The sequence below is a fragment of the Pogona vitticeps genome, chromosome 2, assembly GCF_051106095.1.
Source record: "Pogona vitticeps strain Pit_001003342236 chromosome 2, PviZW2.1, whole genome shotgun sequence".
NCBI lineage: Eukaryota > Metazoa > Chordata > Lepidosauria > Squamata > Agamidae > Pogona > Pogona vitticeps.
Genome location: NC_135784.1, coordinates 44,248,166 through 44,270,037, shown reverse-complemented (window position 1 = coordinate 44,270,037; position 21,872 = coordinate 44,248,166). Strand labels below are relative to the sequence as shown.

At 40.5% G+C, this 21,872-nt stretch overlaps 1 protein-coding gene across 2 annotated transcripts in view; it reads left to right on the top strand.

Annotated features, from left to right (window-relative positions):
• TAFA4 (TAFA chemokine like family member 4) overlaps positions 1-17,910 on the top strand; it is a 167,018-nt gene extending 149,108 nt beyond the window's left edge. Inside the window, exons 5-6 of one of the 2 annotated variants that reach the window (XM_078385107.1) lie at positions 4,574-4,657; positions 12,947-17,910. In XM_078385107.1, the coding sequence (XP_078241233.1) occupies positions 4,574-4,657; positions 12,947-12,993 (131 nt within the window). In that variant the 3' untranslated portion in view covers positions 12,994-17,910. Of the gene's footprint in view, positions 1-4,573; positions 4,699-12,946 lie in introns of both variants that reach the window. The other variant, XM_072989409.2, reaches the window with a different exon arrangement.
• Positions 17,911-21,872: the final 3,962 nt, after the last annotated feature.

Below are 21,872 nucleotides of genomic sequence, written 5' to 3'. Positions count from 1 at the left end.
TGTGTAACCTAAAAATAGGGAGTCCTTCTCCTGGATTATCCCCCTAACCAGGCAAACAGTCAGTGTCCCATTTTGGAGTGTTGTCCAAGCATTGCCACAGCTAAGGGGTGACTTTATACTACCTATTGATAAGAGATGAGTGGTAAAACATACAGCCTTAGTTGCTTTGGTGACACTACATAAATAATATGTCCCTGCACTGACCAGTGTTATACATGGGTGTAATGCCTTGGGACAACTTTCTCTAAGACTGAATAAATGGAGTTTGTAAACAAAGAAGAAAGCATCAAGTTCTTTATCATAGAGCCATAAGCTCTTTTGCTTGGTTTCTTTATAGTTGAGATGCATTCATTAAGAAGACGCTTTTTTGACACAAGTTCCAACAGGAGACCACTAAAGAATTATACCAACCAGTTCACAAGTTCCATTCATGAACATTCTTCCACACTTCTCAGTTGTTTTAGGTATCACTCCTGCTGCATACCTAACTTATGACTGTCAATCAAACCCCAGTCACTTACCACATATGCTGATTAAAACTTACACACAAAGTATATTTACAGTATACATTGCCACAAGGACAAAGACTCTTAACTATTGAAGTGTCATAGGCAGGGCTGGTTTAAGTCATTGTCACTCTAAACAAGACAAGGTTTGCCTCTGTCAGCACTATATGGGAATCTTCTATTAAACTTTTGGGAGTGGATTACCTAGTCAATTTTTGAGGATGCAGAACACCTCTCTACTGCCACCACAGTTTAGCAAGAATTTTGGATAATCTAGCAAATGCTTATGAACTTGAGGAGGCGTGTGTCCTGCCATTTCTGGAAGAGAAATTTCTGTGGAATTTTGTTACCTTTACAACAAAAAGCAGTATGTAGCCATAAGAATACATATTATTGTGATTATTCTGAAGTATTTGTATGTGAGATTTCCGTTCTATTTGGTGCAAGAAACTTCTCATTGCTTTGAGAAATTATATTTGTCACTGTTTTCTTCCTGAATGGGTCCTGTATTGGATAAGATTCTTTCTAGTAGATTGGCCATATTAGTCTGCTACAGAAAAATAAAACAATAAAGAGTCCTGTGGTATTTTAAAGGCTAATATGTTTTATTTGGCATATGGTCCTGCTATCCTAAAGTGGTGGGCTGGGACTGTGTCCCTCTCAGCTGTGGGAATACACAGGAAGAGCCTTCAAGTGTACTGAAAGATGTAGAACCTAGATATTGAACCCAACAAGTGGCCTGTGAAAAGATGGTATCAATAGCAGAGAGGTTGTGTCTTGCAATGCTTCACAACTCCATGACCCTTTGCATCTCTTTCTATTCTGATCATTTTGGACCCAGAAAAAAGAAATATAAATGTTGGTAAATTACAAAGCACCTACTACTGGCATTGTTACTAAAATAATTTTCTAGCTTCATACAAAAATAATTTCACCTATGGTTTTAAGGATTTGTGTTTCCTGTTGATTGGGGGTAAGATTTGTATCTATCATTACCTGCAAAGATGACTCTTATTTTCAGGAGAGCCTTATAATCAAATTTTCAAAAGCAACTGATGTTTTGACCTTCAAAATGTTTTGTTGGCAAAGGTCCATTTATTTCTAGCCTGTTGCACCAGGGTATTGCTTTGAAAATGATTATCTTGTTTCCTGTGGCTGAAATCCTTCACGCTTCCACTGAGAAGTAAGTTAGACTTGCTTTAGGCTTCCTTCTCTGTAACAATAATTCTAACAATAGGTCTGTGAGAACTACTTTCAGAGGATGACATCCTAAAATGGTGCCATCATCTTATGAACCTTCAAGATTCCCACTTTAGATTAAACGTTTTCACTGCATTAAAGAGTCACATTCCTAATCCACCAAAACATATATGTATTATGGTCCTGTGAAGATCATCTATACTGCCTTCCCGATACTCATACTTAAGAAACTGCTTGAAATTTTCCTTTGTGTCTTTCAAATAAAGTACATGGAAAGAAGTCATGGTGTACCATACAACTTTTACCATACAACTTTATTACACTTTTTGGTTCAGAATATATTTTTTCCTGTTTTCCTCCTCTAAAAATTAGCTGCGTCTTATGGTGAGGTGCGTCTTATGGAGCGAAAAATATTGTATATAAAGGCAGCCATTGAGGGTTTTTCTCATCTCTGATTTCACTCACAGGGTATCTAAAAGAGGCTATCTAGCTAGCTATCCCTCCATCCCTCCATCTTTCTCTGCCATGCCTGTGTATTTATGCGGTATATCTTTCTCTTGTCATGAAATAATGAAATCTAGATTCCATAAGGTGAGAATATGTGAGTTAGTTTCTTTAAAAAATGAATCAATTAATTTTAGTTGATTTAAAATGTGTCTATGGCCCCAAGTGCCACTAGTTTAGTCACTAGCTAGAAAATCAGGTTCCTGTTCAGACTGCCTACCCAAGTTACCAAGACACTTGGAGAGACTTAGTGATGAGCCCCTCCTCTCTCTGTTCTTGCTTCATCCACATGGAGAGCAACAAGTCTAAAAAGAAGAAGCATCTGTTCATGTGTATGCCCTACACATAAGCAAGAATCCTGGAAAACTGGGATTCTTGCTTGCATGTAGGAACTACACACGAGTAGGTGTTGCTCCTCTTCAGACACTCTATGCAGAGAAAATACTGACAGAGAGGAAAGGGGCTAGTTGCCTCTGTCCAAGGTTTTTAATAACATGCAGGTAGCGGCTCAAGTCTTCTTAACAATAGAAGTATCCTCAAGAGCCGGAGGTCTTGAGCTTTAGAACAAATATTTGCAGTTGGTTTGTAGTGGAAGAGATCCAAAATATTAAAGGCTTCATTTCTGGTCTCCTGGAGCCACTTTACTTCTATATGAACAGGGCAAGGACCTCTTATGTGTAGCTGCTTGGGGATATTGCTTGTATATATCTTTAAATCTGTATCTGTATCTCACTATAGCTAAGTCAGTCTGCTTGGGGGTATGGGTGAAGTGGGGAGAGAGAATGAGAATGCCTGTTATGTGGGGACAGGAAAGTGAGGAGAGGGAGTGACTGAATGAGGAGAAAATAGAGTGGAGGAAGAAGAGAAAAATCTGTGAGCAAGAAGAAGGAAGGCATGTGTGATTACCATACTGACCAAGTGGCTGAATTTTAATTGAATTTAATATTGGGAAACATATGTTCCTTGAATATTTGCATCTCCCGAAGCTCTTAAAAGACATGGGAACTATCTGGGGGGGGGGGTAGTAAATGAAATGGTACACAAACTAGTACTCATGAGAGGTACACAAAACTCTTTAGGCTGCACATTGTGCACCCTTGCATAATAAAAAAAGAATCAAAGACAAACAACCATTTGTTCATAAAGCAACTCTGAAAGGAAGGATACATGTGCCCCTCACTCTCTTTTTGTGTGCATGCATGCACATATGTGGATGCGTGCACATGTACATGCAGCCTTTTTGTGGTCCACCTCACAGTAATCATAGTGAGCCAGTAATTTGCATACCTTGCAAATGTGGACATTTAGATTTGGAGAATAAGAATATGACGACCCAGAGAGAATGAAACTTCTAGTGCCCGACAGGAAGGAGCAAAGTTGAAAGGAGTGTTGAATGAGAACCAAAATGGAGGGAGAGGAAGATCAGCAAGCCAGAAAAGACTGGGAGGGCAGAGAAAAGTCAACAGTAAAGTGAGTGGGACAAAGAGGTTTCTGGCTCAGACGAAGCTTTTGTAGGCCGAATGAGTACTGGACAGAGAGAAAGGATGAGAAAACGTTGGTTTTGTTTTTTCTTCATGGGGAAAGGAGAGAGGGCACTGAGGTGAGAGTGGAAAAATTGGTCTGTAAAGTGAGCAAGGATGGGTAAGTTCATTATTGCAGTCTGATCCTCCCTCCCTCCTTGCCAACAGAGAGAGCTATAACTAGGGGTAGGACTTTGCCTCAGAGCCCAAAATTTAGAGAGCACCAAACTTTACAGGTGAGCCCCCCCCCCCGAAAAAAGTGACAAACTTCCCAGCTCTATTGCTTGAGCCAGGAAACAACAGCCTGCCCCCCAACAGCAGCTTCCCTGTCAGAAAGAGAAGGAAGAGATGACACTATGGCACTATGTCCATCCTTTGCCTCTTCAGACAATGATAACCATTGGTGCAGCTTTATCCCATGCCTGGCAGATGTATTTTGGGGCAGCCCTGTTCCCCCTCCACAAAAGGGGAGGAGAAGCCTCATGTTGGAGGTGTGGGAGCCAACGTTGTTACTTACTGCTTTAACAACAGATAGGGCTAAATGGGCCTGTTTAGCAGGAGAAGTACTGGAAAAGGACCTCTTTTACATGCACATATTAGTACACGCACACACAAATCCCACCACCCACCCTTATTTACTGTTTCTTCTGGATTCATGATACTTCTCCATTTCATTAAGCTGGGCTTTCCCAACCTGGAATGTTTATTAGACCAGCCTTCCCTACTCCATGCCATACTGATCTGTCGGTCTTTGCTGGCCAAGAAGGATGGGAGTTGCCCAGGTTGGGGAAGGCTATATTGCCCTACAGGTTTCTGAAAAGCTGTTTTGTTTCTGTCTTCCAGCTGCCATTGTCATTCAGAAGTGGTGGTGCCATATGAATCCCTGTCTGGAAGGAGAAGAATGTAAAGTGCTTCCAGATTATTCAGGTTGGTCGTGCAGCAGCGGAAACAAAGTTAAAACTACTAAGGCAAGTTCATGGATACAACTCATTCCTTAAGGACTAGCCAATGTCATGTTGAATTAGGGACGCTGCCAAACTAGAAAAGAATGGTGGGAGATCCATGGTTGGATGTCCATATATTTTTTTAAAAGCCATGACTGATGTCCAGATTCAGCCAGGTCTATGTGGAGTAGGACAGAGTGAGGCAGAAGGTTCAACTGACCTTTTTCCTTATCTAAATTCTAGTGCATGAAGGATTTCTGATTCTCAGCTGCATAATAACAAGAACTCCTTCTCCATTAAGCGAAGCAGACAAGCAATGCCGGGAAGCAGGCAGATGAACTATATATGAAAGGACTGTGTGGCATGTTCAAAACCAATAATTTTACACCTGGCTCCACCCAACACAGATTCCTAAGCAAAAACAGATTCTGCAAACTTGATATTTGGAACGCTGTTGCTCTGTAATCATTCCTTTATGAGGGAGAAAACCAAGGAGTACACTCCTTGTTGTTTTTGCATTTTTCTGCTGCCTTTGTATTGCAGGCATATGGGTAGCAGTGATGGTAGAGGCAATGATGATCATAGTAGCAGCATCAGCCCAGGATTAGCTCATTCAAAAGTAGTTTTAAAGTGATGTTTAAGGGCTAATCCCTAAAAAAGAGGAACACAGAAGAACCATCATATCAAATACCTTTGGTGCATCATACAGCTAGACTGATATACCAATCAGGTGCAGCGTGATCATGGACGAGACTGCTGCAGGTTCTATGTGCTGTTCACACTTTTAAAGAAAGCCTCCGTTTTCAAGGCCCTCTTAAAGTCCTGCGCTGAAGGAGCCAATCCCAATTCACCTGGTGTTTGTGTGTGTGTGTCTGTGTGTTGATTAGAAGGGGAAGGCCTGAGCATAGGTGGGCACAGAGGGAAAAATTACAAGGGAGTAGCAAAGAGCAGGAACAAATTGAGATTAAGCAGAAGCCTTCCACACAATGATGGCCACAAGTAAGAAGATCAGCAAAGTAACTGGGCCTTCGACTGCAAATGTGCCAGAACTGTATCTTATTACATGTGTGAGTGTGGTTTCCAATTTTGATGTAGGTCTTTGCACAGGCCTACAGTCGGAGATTAACTACTGTGCTGAATTAGCACCCAAGAGTGTCCTAAACTGGCTTTGCTTCATTAAAGTAACAAGCTATTAACTCCCTTCTTCAAAGGCGAGATCCCTGGGTGTGCAATCCACATCCCACTGAAGTTGGTGGCAAAGCTCACTTTGATCTTAATGGGTTAGCACTGCACCCAAAGGTGCCGCAAGTATCTTTAATTTGATCGGATGCCTGTGGTGGGACTTTTTTTCATTTTCTTCTTATTTTGTGAATGTGTATTTCACAGAGAAAGCAAGGGAGGAGGGAACCAAGGGAGTATCAAGATAATGCCTATAAACCATGTTTTATTCTGAAAATGCAAATGCAGTACTCCAAGGCTCCTTATGTGTTAGCTGTGGCCCCCGGCTTCTTTTCTTGACAAAGTCTCGTTGTGAGTTCAGTATATAAATTTTAAATTTCTAGATTCCTGCAAGTTCAGCCCTTTTCTCTGGCACTTCTAGACATAAAAATTAAATTCCCCAAGTCATCATGAAGCAGGAGAATGGGTTTTATGATTATCATCCACTTTGGGAATAATTCCAGATTCATAAAAAGTTGCTACTGTTGTCAATCCCAGTAAAGGTGCTTTGAATTACATAAAACTTTTTACTACTATGCATAAAGGAGAATTCCCTAATAGTAAACTCAGGCCAAATTATCCTTATGTGGATTGGGCTTTATCTTGCTTAACAGGGTCACTTTGAGGTGTGGTGTGTCATGTGAGGTGATCCTTGCATCCACATGCAAGGATTGATCACACCACATGTCAAGCAAAAAAAAAAAGAGAGAGAGAGAGAGAGAGAGAGAGAGAGAGAGAGAGAGAGAGAGAGAGCTCCTCACTTTGTTTTGCTTAATCTGTTTCACCATAATGAGAAACTGAACGATTCCTCTTTCTTCCCCATGAGGGGGAGAGAAAGGAAGCACTCATTTTTTCTAAATTATATATCACCCACCCAGCGAACAGGTCGCAAGGAAGTTCACTGTCTCTCCCATTACTCCTGGTTCTTAGCCATAAGAAAAAGCAAAGAACTCACTGGAACAGTTTCTTGTATGTTCTCTCAGTGCTCCGCTGGGCCTCCGTGTCTGTGACCAGAGAGTCCTAAGCAAGGTAAGGCTCTGAGTGAAAGCCAAAGAGGTCAGTCACAAAATGGCACTCTTCCTCCGTATCCTCCGTTCCTTACATTTGCCTTCTCTTTCCTATTTATAGGAACTTGCAGAGCTTGTAGGAAGTTCCAAAGTGTGTCAGATTTAGATAGCCATAAATCAGAGTGTTCCTTTCAGAAAGCCATTTGTTTCATTCTTCATTACAAGCACCAGAAAACAATTCATTGCTGTTTCAACATCTCTCAAAGCGGTACTTTGCACTGCTCATTAAGGTATCATTATATTACTTCTGTTTTATGGAGGTGGCAGAGTGTTCACACCTTGTTTTTTTATTGGAAAATAAGATTCCTGTGCCATGCAAAGCCGTCTATAGTTGGCATAAAACCTAGCCTAAAGTGATGCCCCTCTCTAGCCTTGATCCAGTTGAGACATCAGCTAACGGGGTTCTGCATGAGTCTGAGGGTCATGTGCAGCTGATAGGGTTCCTACATGGTGCCTGTGTTGTCATCACATAAGAAAAGGTGTGTGTGTATGGGGGGGGGGAATCCTAGAGAAATAACCTTCTGGCCATCTTGCACAGATAGGGAAGTGCCCCGCCCATCCTTCCCTGTCCTTCAAAATGAGTAATGCTAAACAAGTGTTACTGAATGAAGCAAAAAAACTAGGGCTCGTTGCATCACCTGTTGCCGTGCGGTTGCCTTTCTTGGCTTAGAATGTGACTCATGGCAAGTAATGTTATATCTGTTAACAAATTGCTTCCAAGCTCTGGAGATTGTCCCCAAATTATGGCAGGTTCAAAGCCTCAGGGCCAAACTGCCTTCCCTCAGATGACATAATTTGTCCCATTTTTGGAAGCAGTCCAGATCTCCCCAGAGTGGCAGTTTTTGGCCTCAGTTCATGACTCCGGCGCAGTCTTTGCACAGCTATCCTCTCTCCATTCAGAATCATAAAGTGGCCACTTAAAATGAGGAGTAGCTGCTATTGGGGTTATTTGACTAGGTGGAGAACGTATGAGTCACAGAGGTGTTGCTTAGAACGAAGATTTGTAGGCTGTGAAGCCCCTGAACATACATATATGTGAAGCTACACGTTGTATTGCTACCATGAAATAGTAAGTGATGATTGCAGCCTAGCATTCAAATATCTTTGTCAGCTGAAATCAATAAGATTTAAGTATGAATAACTGGATACTGGATAGTGGCTAATAGAATTCAGATTCAACCACTGCGCCTTCTTTAAATCTTCCTGAGGTACAGGTTATATAGCTGTTAATAGCTTGTCACCATCAGCTCCGTTCAGTAAACTGCTGTGTTTTGTTGGTATGAGGGCAAGCCATACCAGTGGGATGAAGAAGTATTCACTGCTGCGAATAGTTCACAACAGCCTGCTGTAGGATGGCTTTTTGGATTTCCAGTGATAGTGGAAGAGCAGATTAAGACCAAACCGTTCTTACAGCACAAACAAGCAAATGTTGATGCGCTTCACATAAAAATGTGGGCTCACATGGAAGTATTTAATGTGTCAGTTGAACATGGACAGGTTGAAAAACAAATGTATTCAAAAGCAAATGGACCCATGAAGGTTTTGGAGGCTACATATCCCAGGTATGGAATATATAGACAGATAGCAGTCTTACTGGAGTGGAGAAAGGTAACGTGGTTAGATTTTTAAAAACTACTCCTTAGTTCTGTTGCTGACACTGTCCCTATTGCCTTTGGACATCAACAAGATGGTTAGAGAGAATACACATCAAGAGCTTAGCCTTATCTGTTTGGCATGTACTGTGTTGGGTCAGAAGGAACAAATACAAAATACTTGTGTAATGATGTTTCTGCATGTTGTTAATAGCTACAATAACTCTGAACCAGATGAATTTAGGCATACAAATAAACACTTTTTGGAGTAATTATGAAGCTAAATAAAAACTAATGGAACACATTTTACTGTTTATATTCACTGAGCACAGCTAATTAACAGAGCTGTTTTGAAAGTGTACATAAAATGTACTTAGAAGCCATAAACACTAGGTTACTTACCTAAAGCAAATAAAAGCTTTCAAACTTGCTGAAACTTTTCTTTCTGCCTGAACTTAGGTCTTTTTTTTTTAATTGCTCTGAAGATTCCTATCTATCCTTCGGCTCTTGATAAGTTGCCTGTATTTACTTGTGAAACATTAGTATTCACCAACCCCAGCTTCTTCTACTTTCCTATTCTTGTTCCTTTGAAAGCACACAAGATAAAAGAGAAGAGTAAAATATTACCTGGAAGTTATTAAGTACCATTATTTTAGCCAATTTTATGTATTTTTTATATATCAAGAAGGTATGGCTCTCCAGATGTTGTAGAATTGTAACTCCCATACTCTCTTGCAATTAGCTATGCTGGCTAGGGCATTGCAGGAATTGCAGCCTAACAACATCTGGAAGGACCCACATTGTAAACAAATGCTCATTTCTAGTGTCTTCATCACTTGGGCTCAGGTTCAGAATGGTATAAAGGTGACATCCATCAAGAGGATATCAAATTTAGGAACCTTAAACAGTAGCATCCCAGACTCTTCTTCCTTCACCCAAAATTAACCAGCCTGCATTTGCAGAAATGGTGAAAGCTTTGGGGAGTCTTTTCTTGAGCATTTCTGAAAGGAAAACTGCCCACCTGTGGAAAGCCACCAGTGCCCTTGTTCCCAATTTCAGATTCTGGCTTGAGGACAAGCCATGACTTGTCCAGAACATAGTTGGATAAAATAGCAAATCATGGTTTGTAGCAAACCATGATCAAGTGCTTCTTATCTTCTTTCCTCAAAAGGGTCAGAAAAGAAAGAAAATGTAACACCATTCATGGATTGCTTTCTTCTGCTTAATTTACCAATTCAGTGATGAACTATACTTCCACAGTGCCTTCTAAGTTATAGCATTTGACTGCCAGCAGTGGAGTGCCTAATGTGACCATTTGTAGACAGACTGTTTGGAAGTTTGAGATCACCTGTGTTCTAGATCCTTGCCTATCATGGTATTTAAAATCAGCCAGAAAGGATTTAAATTTCATTCTAGAATGAATAACATCAAGTTAAAATTTGAAAGGAAATACCTTAGTGCTAATTGAGAGTAGCTAAATTAGAACACAAGTAATATGTACAATTCTGAGGGTGAAATTAAAGACTTCTTGGGTTTTTTGCTTTTATTTTACAATCTAATTTATTACAAGACACTACAATCAGCAAACACTGTCTCCAAGCATCAGTTCAGCATCCAGGGTAAGCATCCAGCTTGCATCCCATTAAGGACAGCCCTGTGTGTTCTACCCCAGTGTCTTACATTGCTACCCAGTACAAATACTGTTATTGATCTGTGTGGAATACTTACTTTGGGGACTAGAGGGTGGGAGCACAGCTTTCTTTGTTCCGGAAGAGTTTTCAGCTCCTTTTGACAATGGTGTACTGTACTTTTGTTCTAACTGTCTGGACTCAGCTGGGGAGGTAAGATGTTGCAATGCTTCAATCCTTCCCAGATGGTAAGAATGCAAGAGTGGTAAGAGTGATTTCTCTTCTCTTCTATTGGGTTTGGCTTATGGACTAACAGGATTCCATCCTGGCCCTCATGCACCTCTATCAAGTCAACATCTCTATCAAGTCACTGGGAAAATAATTTGAGTGTTCATGCTGGGATGTAACCAAGGAGCAGATGGCACACAACTCTGTCTCTTTTCTCCCAACAGTTTGGAAGTATTAGGTTGGAAAACAGAAGTACGGCAGCTGGCCAGACTCATAGAGAAAGAAGGCATTCAGCTGAAGATATCTAGCTGTTTGATGGCCAGGTTTTTGACCCAGTATTTTTGGAGGGCTGTATGGACTTCAAAATAAGTCAGAAAATGGGAACCAATATAAAAAACAAACACAAATAGCCAAATTAAAAAAACAAAAACAAAATAAAAACTGGTTTTGAAAAATTGATATTTGGAGTGACATATTAAAGAGGTCCTGTGGCCTAATTAAACGGTAAATAGCTGCTCCCAGAAGTGTTTGGATGTGGCTTCTCCTCCCTCCCTCCCTCCCTTCTGACTTTCAATATAATAGTTGACACATCCTGTCCAAAATCCAGTTGAGAAAAAAAAAGTGCATAAGGACAGTCATGCAGTGGTTATTCTCTTCCAGAAGGTTGTCATTTAGCTGATTCATTGCACACTTGAGTCACAATCAGTGCACAGTCAGTTGTGTAAAAGAGATGGGAGGGGGAAATTGTGTGATTGCCCTTCAGTGGGTCAATAAGAAAAATAATTATGGCTTTGCTTTTACTTTATATTGTATCAAGACTTGTATTTCTTGGTGAGTAGATTCAGACTTCTCAATAAGGAACATCTATCCTGCAGTGAGTCATTCCTTCTCTTCATCCCTAAGAGATCTCTAGAGGGAGTTACTCTTCAGAGTATGTATCCACACTTGGGAGGCAATGTAGACTATGGATGGAAGTTGTCATTGTCTTGCAATAAATTGCATCAAATGCTATATTCAGACACAGGCATGCACACGTACCTGAGTCAAACCAAGCAGCAAAGATGAGGAGGAACTGCTAATTGAGAAACTGTTCATTACTACTCTTGGTATGAGCCATCAACTCGCTGCACATCATTAATATGCTTAAAGCAGTGATAAATTCAAAGTGTTGCACCTAAGAAAAAGAAACCAAACACACAGTTACAAGATTAGTGATAACTGGCTCAGCAATACTACAAGTGAGAAGGATCTTGGAATAGTCATATATCACAAGCTGAATATGAGCCAATAGCGTGGTGTGACTTCCAAAAAAAAAAAAAAAAGGCAAATATGCTATTTTAGGTTGCATTAAAAGAAGTATAGTTTCCAAATCTTGTGAGGTATTAGTTCCCTGATATTTGACACTGGTTAGGCCTCATCTTGAGTACTGTGTCCAGTGTCCAGACTTCAAGAAGGGTGCAGACAACTTGGAACAAGTTCAGAGGAGGGCAACAAAAATGATCAGGGTCCTGAAAACCAAGCCTAAGAGGAAGGACTGAAAGAACTGGGCATGTTTAGCCTTGAGAAAAGAAGACTGAGGGAAGATATGATAGCACTTTTCAAATACTTGAAAGGTTGCCGTACAGAGGAGGGGCAGGATTTGTTCTTGGTCATCCCAGAGTGCAGGACATGCAACAATGAACTCAAGTGACAGGAAGCCAGATTTCAGTTGAATATCAGGAAAAACTTCCTAACTGTAAGAGCAGTATGACAATGGAGTGAATTACTTCCAAGAGGTGGTGAGTGCTCTAACATTGGAAGCATTCAAGAGAAATGTAGACAACCATCTGGTAGATATCCTTTGATTTGTATACCTGCATTGAGCAGGGGCATGGACTTGATGACCTTATAGAATGAAATCCTATTCCATAGCTTATGCTGCAGTGATTTTTTTTTGAAATAAAAATTATTTAATCCTCTGCAAAGGTCCAGATGTTATGTGTCATCGTGTAGCCCTTGATTTATGACAACGTCATGAATTAGCAATCTCGAAGGTGTCCTGTTCTTGACAGCCCCACGAGCTCTTGCAAAGTCTACTGCTTCCTTTAGGGAGTCAATCCATCTTATATTTGGTCTTCTGCTTTTCCTGCTTTTTTTGGGGGGGGGGGAACATGGAATGGCAAAAATCTTAATTTCTGAACATTGCTACAATTAGTGAAATAATCCTAGCAGCAGCAATTTTCAGGAATTGAGGATTTCCCTTGATCCAATGCTCTCGGCAGTTTCCCCAAGAAGAAAAGAATATCCTAAGGACCTTTGGGGGAATCAGGGATTTTTCATTTCTGAAAAACTGCAGTAGTTGATGATGTCATCTGCCTTAGGCAGTATAGCTGCACTTGCAGGATTTCAGCCAGTATCTAGGCAATACAGGTCAACATTTGAAACCATCAAAATGGTATGGAAATTCATAAGATCTCTGGAAAAATCTCCCTTGTGCTGTTACTCTGTGGAGCTGTTTACATGAAAGAGTCTCACTTTCCTTTTTCTTCTTTTTTTGCAGGTGACACGGTAGCAAAATATAAACATGTGCCAAAGTTGGAACAATAGGATTTACAAGTGTGCTACTGACCATAGCAGAGAAACATTCACTTCATGAGGAAAAAAAAAAAAAAAGAAACACCAAGCGTGGGCTTCTCAGATTAGTTGGCAAGAACTGAACCAGTACTTATTTTTAATCATGAGAATCATACTCTACTTACAACTTTCTTACAAATGCCAGTGTACCTTTTAAAGACAGAAACTATGAGGGACTCCCACCCTCAAGACAAACATCTTGTGAAACACTGACCAAAACATATTTCAAAGGACATCATCTACAGGACTTTGTGTATGGCATTGTAAATCCTGAAACCTAGATTCAAAGAACTTGAGAGAAATTATGAACTGAAGAACTGGTAATAATTGAGATGAAGGGGAATGACCGTGAAAATGATACAAAAGACAATAGAATTACTGTTAGAAAATCTGCTTCAGTATATTTTTACCTGGGATTTACTAAATATCAAATGAAGTAGGGAAGTAAACCATGATGCTTATTAAATAAGTAGACCATATCAACCTTTATCTTCTGTTGCAGACTGTGCAGTTATGTTTCTTCCCATTTGCGTAGTGTTAAAGGCAGTAGTGAGATCTCTGGACCAATAATGATAGCAAATGGTTCCATCTACTTGGGAAATAGCAAAATAGACATCTTTGTTGAGCTTTTGCTTCTAGAGAACAAAATCCCATTAATTATGAATTTTCACTCAAGAGAGATCCCTGTTGACACTGTGGAAGGTGTAGGACCATGGACTGAAGCAAGCTGCAGTTTTGGAGCACAGACATTTATTGTATTGGAACTCTCCATTCTGTGTGATCCTTATCCATAGCAGAATCTATTGCCTCATGTGCCAGTGGTACTAGAATGGCAACCTGTGAATAACATGAAAGGTTGGTCCTTGTCTAAGAGCAAGCGACACCAGAGTGGATACTGAAACAGACATTAGCTAATTGATGGAAGGTCCTTCTTGTAGTTATGGTGCCCCAAAAGTTGAGGAACTTTGAAAAAAGGGTTAAAGAAGCTTATTGTGTTCTCTCTCTTTTTGCCCCATTCACTGCAGAAGAAGCATTTCGATAAACACTAAGCCACCAGATTCAGCTCAAGGCTGTGCCTAGGAATAGAGAAATGGAGTCAGTTACCCTGAGTGCCTACAGGAGGCGACACTGTTGCAGCTTCTGTGGTGGTGTAGCCACTGCCACAGAAAATAGATTTTCTTCTCCCAGCCAGAGATGGGCAGCTCCACAGCCTTCCTCTCAAGCACTTCCATGGAAGCATCTGTGGAGGTTGCAAGCCGGTTAGACATGTCTCTCATTGCACTTTTGTGTCCATCACGTTACACATATTGTTTCACAGAGGTTTTTAAAAAGGTTCTTAAAACTGCTGCTACCTTTTTATCTTCTTCTTCTTCTTCTTGCAAGAGCAGCAAGTGTGTATGCGTGGAGGCAGAGAACAGTGAGGAGTATATTTTGATAGGGAAAGTGAATTTATGAGGTCAGGATCTATGAGGTGTATTGGGATGTTATATTTTTTACGGAATTGCAGTAGTTTTAAAGGGGAGAATAATGGCATAAACATAGCCTAAAGCAAAGACCTTTAGCGCTAAAAAGAAGCCCAAGACTGTGACTCTCTTTTATTTATTCCAAGTTACATCACTCTCTTTTCCAAAGAAGAGCAGGGCTGCAAACACCTGTACTTCCTCACATATTATCCTCTCAACATTTCTATAAAGTGGCTGGGAGCCGAAAGACTGTCAGTCTTTTGGTCTGAGGTCATCTAAACTAGGAGTCACTCTCTTCCTAGGAGTAAACCCTGCTGAATCAATGCAGCCGCCTTTAAAAAGAACATAGATGAGAAGGAAAACTGCCCAAGTGCAAATGATCTAGAATTAAAAGCAGTGCCCTGGAGGCAGGGGCAGTAAGCACCATGCTACCTTTCCAAGGGTGCCAAGGAAATGACTCTGGATCAGGTTTAGTTTGGTCCCCTGATTGAATAGGCAGCTTGCCCACCTCACCCCTAAAACTGGCTGTAAGGGCAAGAAAGTGTATTGAGTTCATTGTACCACAAGACATAATACAGATTTTCTTCTAACCTTTTCCATCTAATCATGAAATCATGATAAGTGATAATCAAGTCCCTTACTAGAGACTGCTCTGGAGCAACAGAGATATCTAAGATCAGGCACAAGCATCTTCATTTCTGTACTGTGTTAAGAACCCCTGATTAGTACTTCTTGGCATCTTGTACCATAGCTCCGACTTACCTGTTGTGAGGCTGCAGAGTCCCATGTTGTCTTATAATTCCACTGTAGCAACATGGAGGAATGTTGGTCATAAGACACTTGGCTGCACTGGGACTGAGGACCAAATTATTCATACTGCAGCTGAGAACATTATTAGAAGGGAACTGCTTTGTTTGGCTTTTAGAAAAAATTCTGATAGCATCTAATAGTAGCATAATTATTGCTCATAAGTACCATTCTAGGGAGAAAGAGGATTTTCGCTTTCAGTTAGTTGCTGTTTATAATGATTATAATAATTAAATGTCCAGTCCTTCGAGATGTCACATTTTCTCATTCATATGATTTATGACATACAATTGTTTCCTATTACTTTAGTTGTATCTCATTCCAGTTCCTGTCTTTCCCTAAATGCTACATGCTCTTGTTTTGTCATAGGCTGGCACAAACAGAACTGTAAAGGGAGGCAAATTTATGATCCGTCTGTTCTGGATTGCATCATTGGACTTTAAGACGCATTTGGAATGCATTCAGAGGCAGCGATGCAGACACATCTCTCTGCAGATGAACTGTCATTGACCCAGCAACGGCTATGCTTTATGTAAATTTTACTGTGTTGATGTACGACCAATTTTTGTAGATTCAGAAATGCCAAAAAACATGGAGATGATGTTGCACTAATTTATTTAATTGTGTACGGGATTTGCTCACTACAATGTGGAGCTGTCTAGAACAATAGTTGTCATTGGCTTTATTTTGTAAGAAGCATCTTGAAATATTCATACAAGCATTTCAAAACCTTCACATAACATTCCCTCTCTCTACACTAGAATGAAATCCAGTAGCTTCCCCCCCCCCCCCGATGCTTAATGTTTTAAAACAATTATTGTATTAGTTATCTAGTAAATTATCTTTTCCCACTTTGCAATATGTTTCCAAAAATTATACTCTCTGCTTTTTGGGGACTAGGTGATTCACCAGGGATGGTCTTTCCCAGTAAGTGCCAATTTGATCCAATGTTTTTATCACTTGTTTGCTTTTAACTTGCACTAGTTCTCTAGGCTAAATAACCATTTCTAAAACAAGGCCTAATTATTCTACATTAAAAATGGCAGAAATAGATAAATGTGGAGCGGGGGGAGACATGCAAGCAAAATAATTGCTTATTGCTTATCCTGGATCATAAAGCACTTCATGGAATGCTGAATCTTTGGTAGGATCTTGCATTGCATCTCAAAACAATGTTGATACGGTTCAAATGCAGAATTTCAAGATCTAGACTCACCAATAGAAGGCACTGACAACACTTGAATTTATACGTGCTCGCATTGTTAGAAGAACCACTGATACAGCACTAGCCTTTCCTGTGCTTGGACTTTGCTTAGGCAAAGAACAAGCCAAATGGGTTGAAATTAAAGCAGTGACTATAAGTTCTGATATCAACAAGTAACTTCGAGGTGCAAAAGGAGTATGCTATTGAATACCATAATAGCACTTATATCCTGTATTCTATAGGTAGTTGGTGAGCCACTATGGGAAACAGGACAGTGAGTTAGATGTGTCTTTGGTTTGATATAGGGCAGCTGTTCTTTATATTCTAGCATTACTTTTGCCCATACAATTTGGAGCATGTTTTGCCTTTGCAGTGCTGCCTAAAATTCAGATATGCATAAAAATTCAGCTGCTGTATATATATAACATTCAAGCAAATATGCAAAAATATGCTCCACTGGTTCTGGAAGCACCTCCAGTCTAATGATTTCAGTGGGGCTGGTATGCATGTGAGATTGTGGGTATTGTGTGTGTTGGCAAATATTTCTTCCAAGATTAATCTGTAGTGCAACAGTAGATCTTTGTTCCAGTGCCAGAAGTTTAGACATGGCCACTGGAGGATAACTGAGGTTTATTTAGCAATGCTTATCATTGGCTGAAATCCTGTTATGTACATTATGCCATGGAAGGCTAATGACATCATCAGTTGGAGTGCTTTTTCAGAAATTTAGCCTTTCTGATTTATCTTAAATGACCCTGAGTCTCCTGTGTAATCCTTTTCATTGCTGGGAAGCTATTTGTGGGGCATGGGGAGTTTTTTAATTAATGAAAATCACAGCTGGAAAATTAACATGGTTGATGTTGTCATCAGCCTGACACAACATACCGTATGGTAACAGGATTCCAACCTTTATGGTCAAGATCCAGCAGTATACAGTGAGAATTGGTGCTTTCTTCTTCTACTCTTACTAAAATGAAACAAGAACATCAACAAAAGAATCTGCACCATAGAGTTTCACATCCCTTGGGAGCAGGTGTTTTCGGTGTGCATGGGATGACAGGAAGACAGATGATTTCTAATGTTAGTGGTGGACATGGGGTCTTGTGTAAATACATCACTGATGCTAAACTAAGATACGGTAGTTCAATCACACTGAGCAGGAATGAAGCCAATTCAAATCAATGGGGTGTAGAAGTAAACACTGCGAGAAGTACGAGTTCTAATGTTTATTTAGATGTTAAAATTCTAAATAGACATGCATCAGGTTGACGTACAGGAAATATATCTGCCTTGGTTAATTCCATAGATATTCTATCCTAGATCACAGAGGTGCTATAATATATGTCTCAGTTTTGTTTTGCCATGCCATTGTTTGTGAAGATCCACAATAAAAATAGAGATCTTGTGAAATAGCAAGGAATGACCACAAGATTGTAAGTTACTTTTCCAAGAGGAAAAAAACATGTTTTCCCTTGTAAATGTCAACATAAGGAATGAATCACTTGATGTTCTCTAAATGGCGCTCTTATACTGGTCATGTGACCAGCTAAATTTTGAATAGAAAGTCACATAAGATAATGGTTTAAAATAACAGCTTGCACTAACCTTCAGAGACCTTTCTGTTTTATGTACCGTTATATAGTTTTATTATAGGCAAGTGGGAAAATCTTTCCAACAGAAAGAATTAATATGGCTGTTCCAGCACTTTAGGGCTTAATCTAGTCTTGATGGGCGAACCGCTAATTCTGCATAATGCTAACAGCAATTGTGTGCTAGTTTTAGGCAGAAAAGAAAAAAGAAGCGTGGATAAAAGAAAGTTCATGGCAGAAATTTAAAGTACAGCAATATGGAATTGATTCCTGCCAATATGACTGCTTGGAAGTCCTTGAATGGTGTATTAGCAGGGGAAGAGATGAATGTAATTAAATAGTCCTTAGACAGGTTTCCTTTCCTTTTGCTACTGAAAAATTCAGTCCACATGTGTTCTACAACAGACTCTTGCAGATCAGCAAGTGCTCTACATACAAAGGTTCTGTTGATTGTTACTACTATTCTTATGCTTTAGTCACTAGTATTATATTTGCATTGTCACCACCTTTAGACTTTTTTAAAAAATTAAATCCTTCAAAAAACCTGTGGGTTATGAATGTGAGGTATTTTGTTTCTGTCTAAATGATTCTAAATGGCAGAAAATGATGGGCAATATTGGCCCTGTGTTGCTAGCAGGAAAAAGAATGCCAAGCCTTACATACAAAGGGCTGCCTGAATGTTCACAACACTAAAAGCAGCAGTCAAGATTGCCTACAGCAGGGGTCGCCAACCCCTGGTCCGTGGCCTTGGAAGGACTAAGCTGCTGGGACAGATGAGCGGCGAGCAGGAGGTGGATGGCAAGCAAAGCTCTGCCTCCTGTCAGCAGGGTCCTATTAGGTTCTAATGCTGCTGCTGTGACAAGGAGACGGAGCTTCGCTCCCCTCCTGCTGCTGATAGATCAGCTGAGCCTCTAGTATTAGAATCTAATAGGAGCCTATGCTTCTTTTAGGTTCTAAGCCACTGCTGATCTAACAGGAGGTGGAGCTTCTATTGCAGCTCACCTCCTGCTCCTGCTCACCATTTCCTTTATGAGCTCAGTTCAAAGCTATCCTCCCACAACCTACTGCATAACAAGTACCACGCCCTCCCCAGTCCTCGAGAGAATGGTCTTCAACTAAACCTGTCCCTGATGTCAAAAAAGTTGGGAACCAGTGGTCTATAGGATGCCCTCTTGTGCTCACTACCATTCACACACAGACACCATGCAAGGGAAAATCCCAGAAGCTGACTCCTTTTTTCATCAATTAACCACTTCTCAGCCAAACACAAAGCAATTATCATAGTTGTTTTTCAACAAGATGTTGTCAACATTCAGGCTGGCTTTTGCTATGCAAAGCTTAACGTCCTTTTTCCCCGCTGGCAATGTGAGCACAATATTGCATAGTGATGTTTGGTCATTTCCTGGTGTTTTAAATGATGGACATAGAACCAATATATATATATACACAGTCGTCCCCCGATGGATGATTCCCCCGCTCTACGACGAATCCGCTTAACGTTGAAGTTTTGCGATTGCAAAATGATGGTTTAAATGGGGTTTTTTTCGTTTCATGATGATCAGTTCCCTGCTTCGGGAACCAATTTTCACTTTACGATGATCAGCAAACAGCTGATTGTCAGGTTTCAAAATGGCCACCAGCTGAAGAAAATGTCCCCCTGCTGTTTTTAGGACTGTTTTTTTGCTCAACAGGCACCAGAAAATGGCCGCCATATGGAGAATCTTCACTGGACGAGCAGGTATTCAGCCCATTGGAACGCATTGAACGGTTTTCAATGTGTTTCAATGGATTTTTTATTTCGTTTGACGTTTTCACTCTACAGCGATTTCGCTGGAACGAATTACGTCGTCAAGTGAGGCACCACTGTATATATATTCATAAACCAGAGACCTTTTGAATGATTGAATCTCCTAATGTTTTAAATTGGGAATTTAATATACACATACAATACACTCAAATTTCAAGCAACAATGTGGTGTGTGTGTGTGTGTGTGTGTGTGTGTGTGTGTGTGTGTGTGTGTGTGTGTGTGTGTGTTGGTAGGTTGTCTTCTCATATTATGTCCAAGGTACAATAGCCTCAATCTGTGTATTTTTGCTCTAGTGAGACTTCAGACTTGACTTGCATGCAAATTGAATGCAAAAATATTTTCCTTTCTGTTAAAAATGACCTTCCCTTTGGTAATCCTTATTTTCTATGACCTCCTTAGTGACCTTTGTTCTCCTTTTTGAGGAATAGCCACCCTGGCTACCACCAGCAACTTTTGGATGCTGGCAGCTTTAGCCAATACTGACTACACACAATTTCTTGCCACAGACTGTGTATGTCTCTTGCCTTTCCCAATCAGACTGAAAAGAAAGGTCTTGATCTGCTTGTGGAAGGACAACTCCCTTCCATGGGAGGGAGTTCCATCATCTGGGAGCAGCGACAGAGAAGGCCCTCTCCCATGTCCCCACCAAGTGCACCTATGAAGATGTGAGACTGAGAGAAAGGCGTCTCCTGGTGGTCTTAACCTTGAGCAGGCTCATAATGATAGATGCAGTCTTTGAGACAGCTTGGACCCAAGCTTTTAGTGAAAACAACTTTGGCAGACCTTTCTTTTAGAGTACCAGCTGTGTATTCATTGTCTTTAACCACCTCTCTTGATATGAAAAGCGACAGTGGCATTATAATTGCAACTTACTGTATCTGCTTGTAGTACAGCATTTGAAAGGACTAGAACACAAATAACTAACAGGAAATGTGGTGGCTGCTTTTTGCACCGTAGAATCATAGAGTCGGCATCTCCTAACAAGGTCCAACATCAGCGGTGGAGTCCAAAGGGGGAGGCTGGAGGGCCAGGGCAACATCTATCTGCCTGAAGTCTCAGGCAGGCAGTAAAGAGTCTTGATGTGGGTGGATTGGTGCTGACGACGACGAGCACAAAATGAGTGTTGTGTCTGCTATCCCCTTTTCCTTTTTCCTTCCTAGTAAGGTCAAAGGGTTACCTCATGGGAAGATGAAAGATGTGTGAGTGGTGCAGCCTGCACAAAGAAAGGGTGAGGAAGTATTCTTCCTGCAAAAATTCCACATGCCCAGTCACTACTTTTCTTCAGTAAAAGTACCATCTTCAAGATTCAGTATTTCAGCCCCTGAGTTAGGTATCTCACTGTGGAGTCAGAGGTTGGGAGTGTGATTCCCCACTGTGCCTCCAGAGAGAAAAGCTAGCCTGTGTGGCCCTGGGCAAGCTGCACAGTCCCAAGGCGTCTCCAGAAGAAGGGAATGGTAAACCATTGCTGAGCCCTCTCTACTTGGAAAACCCTGAAAAGGATCACCCTAAGTCAGAATTGACTTGATGGCATGCAATTAATTAATCAGAATTTATTTACTGAAATCAACAAAAGAAGGCAGGGTAAGTACTAATCTGTTAAGAAAAGAACACCAATTGTTCTCAATTTTTTTCAGCAGCTCCTGTACTGATGTAGCTGAAGGTCGCTTGCTTCTTCAGTGCTATTTTTTTAATATAACTTGAAAACTATTTGTTGAATTCCCCCTCCCACCCCCCCAAAAAAGAATTGGCTCATAGCAGGAACAGACTGCCAATTTTGGTGCTGATATGGAATCCAGTTTTAAACTTCAGGTTTGTTTGTTTGTTTGGACTGCCACCCTTTTTAAAATTCCCTGATCGGATGTCGTGTATCTCAGATGTGCAAAAACCCGAGAGAGCCTGACCATAATGAAAAAGCAGCATAGAAGTGCTCTAAAACTATGCTATTTAAAAGTGATAAACAGCAAATGGAAGAAACAAGTAA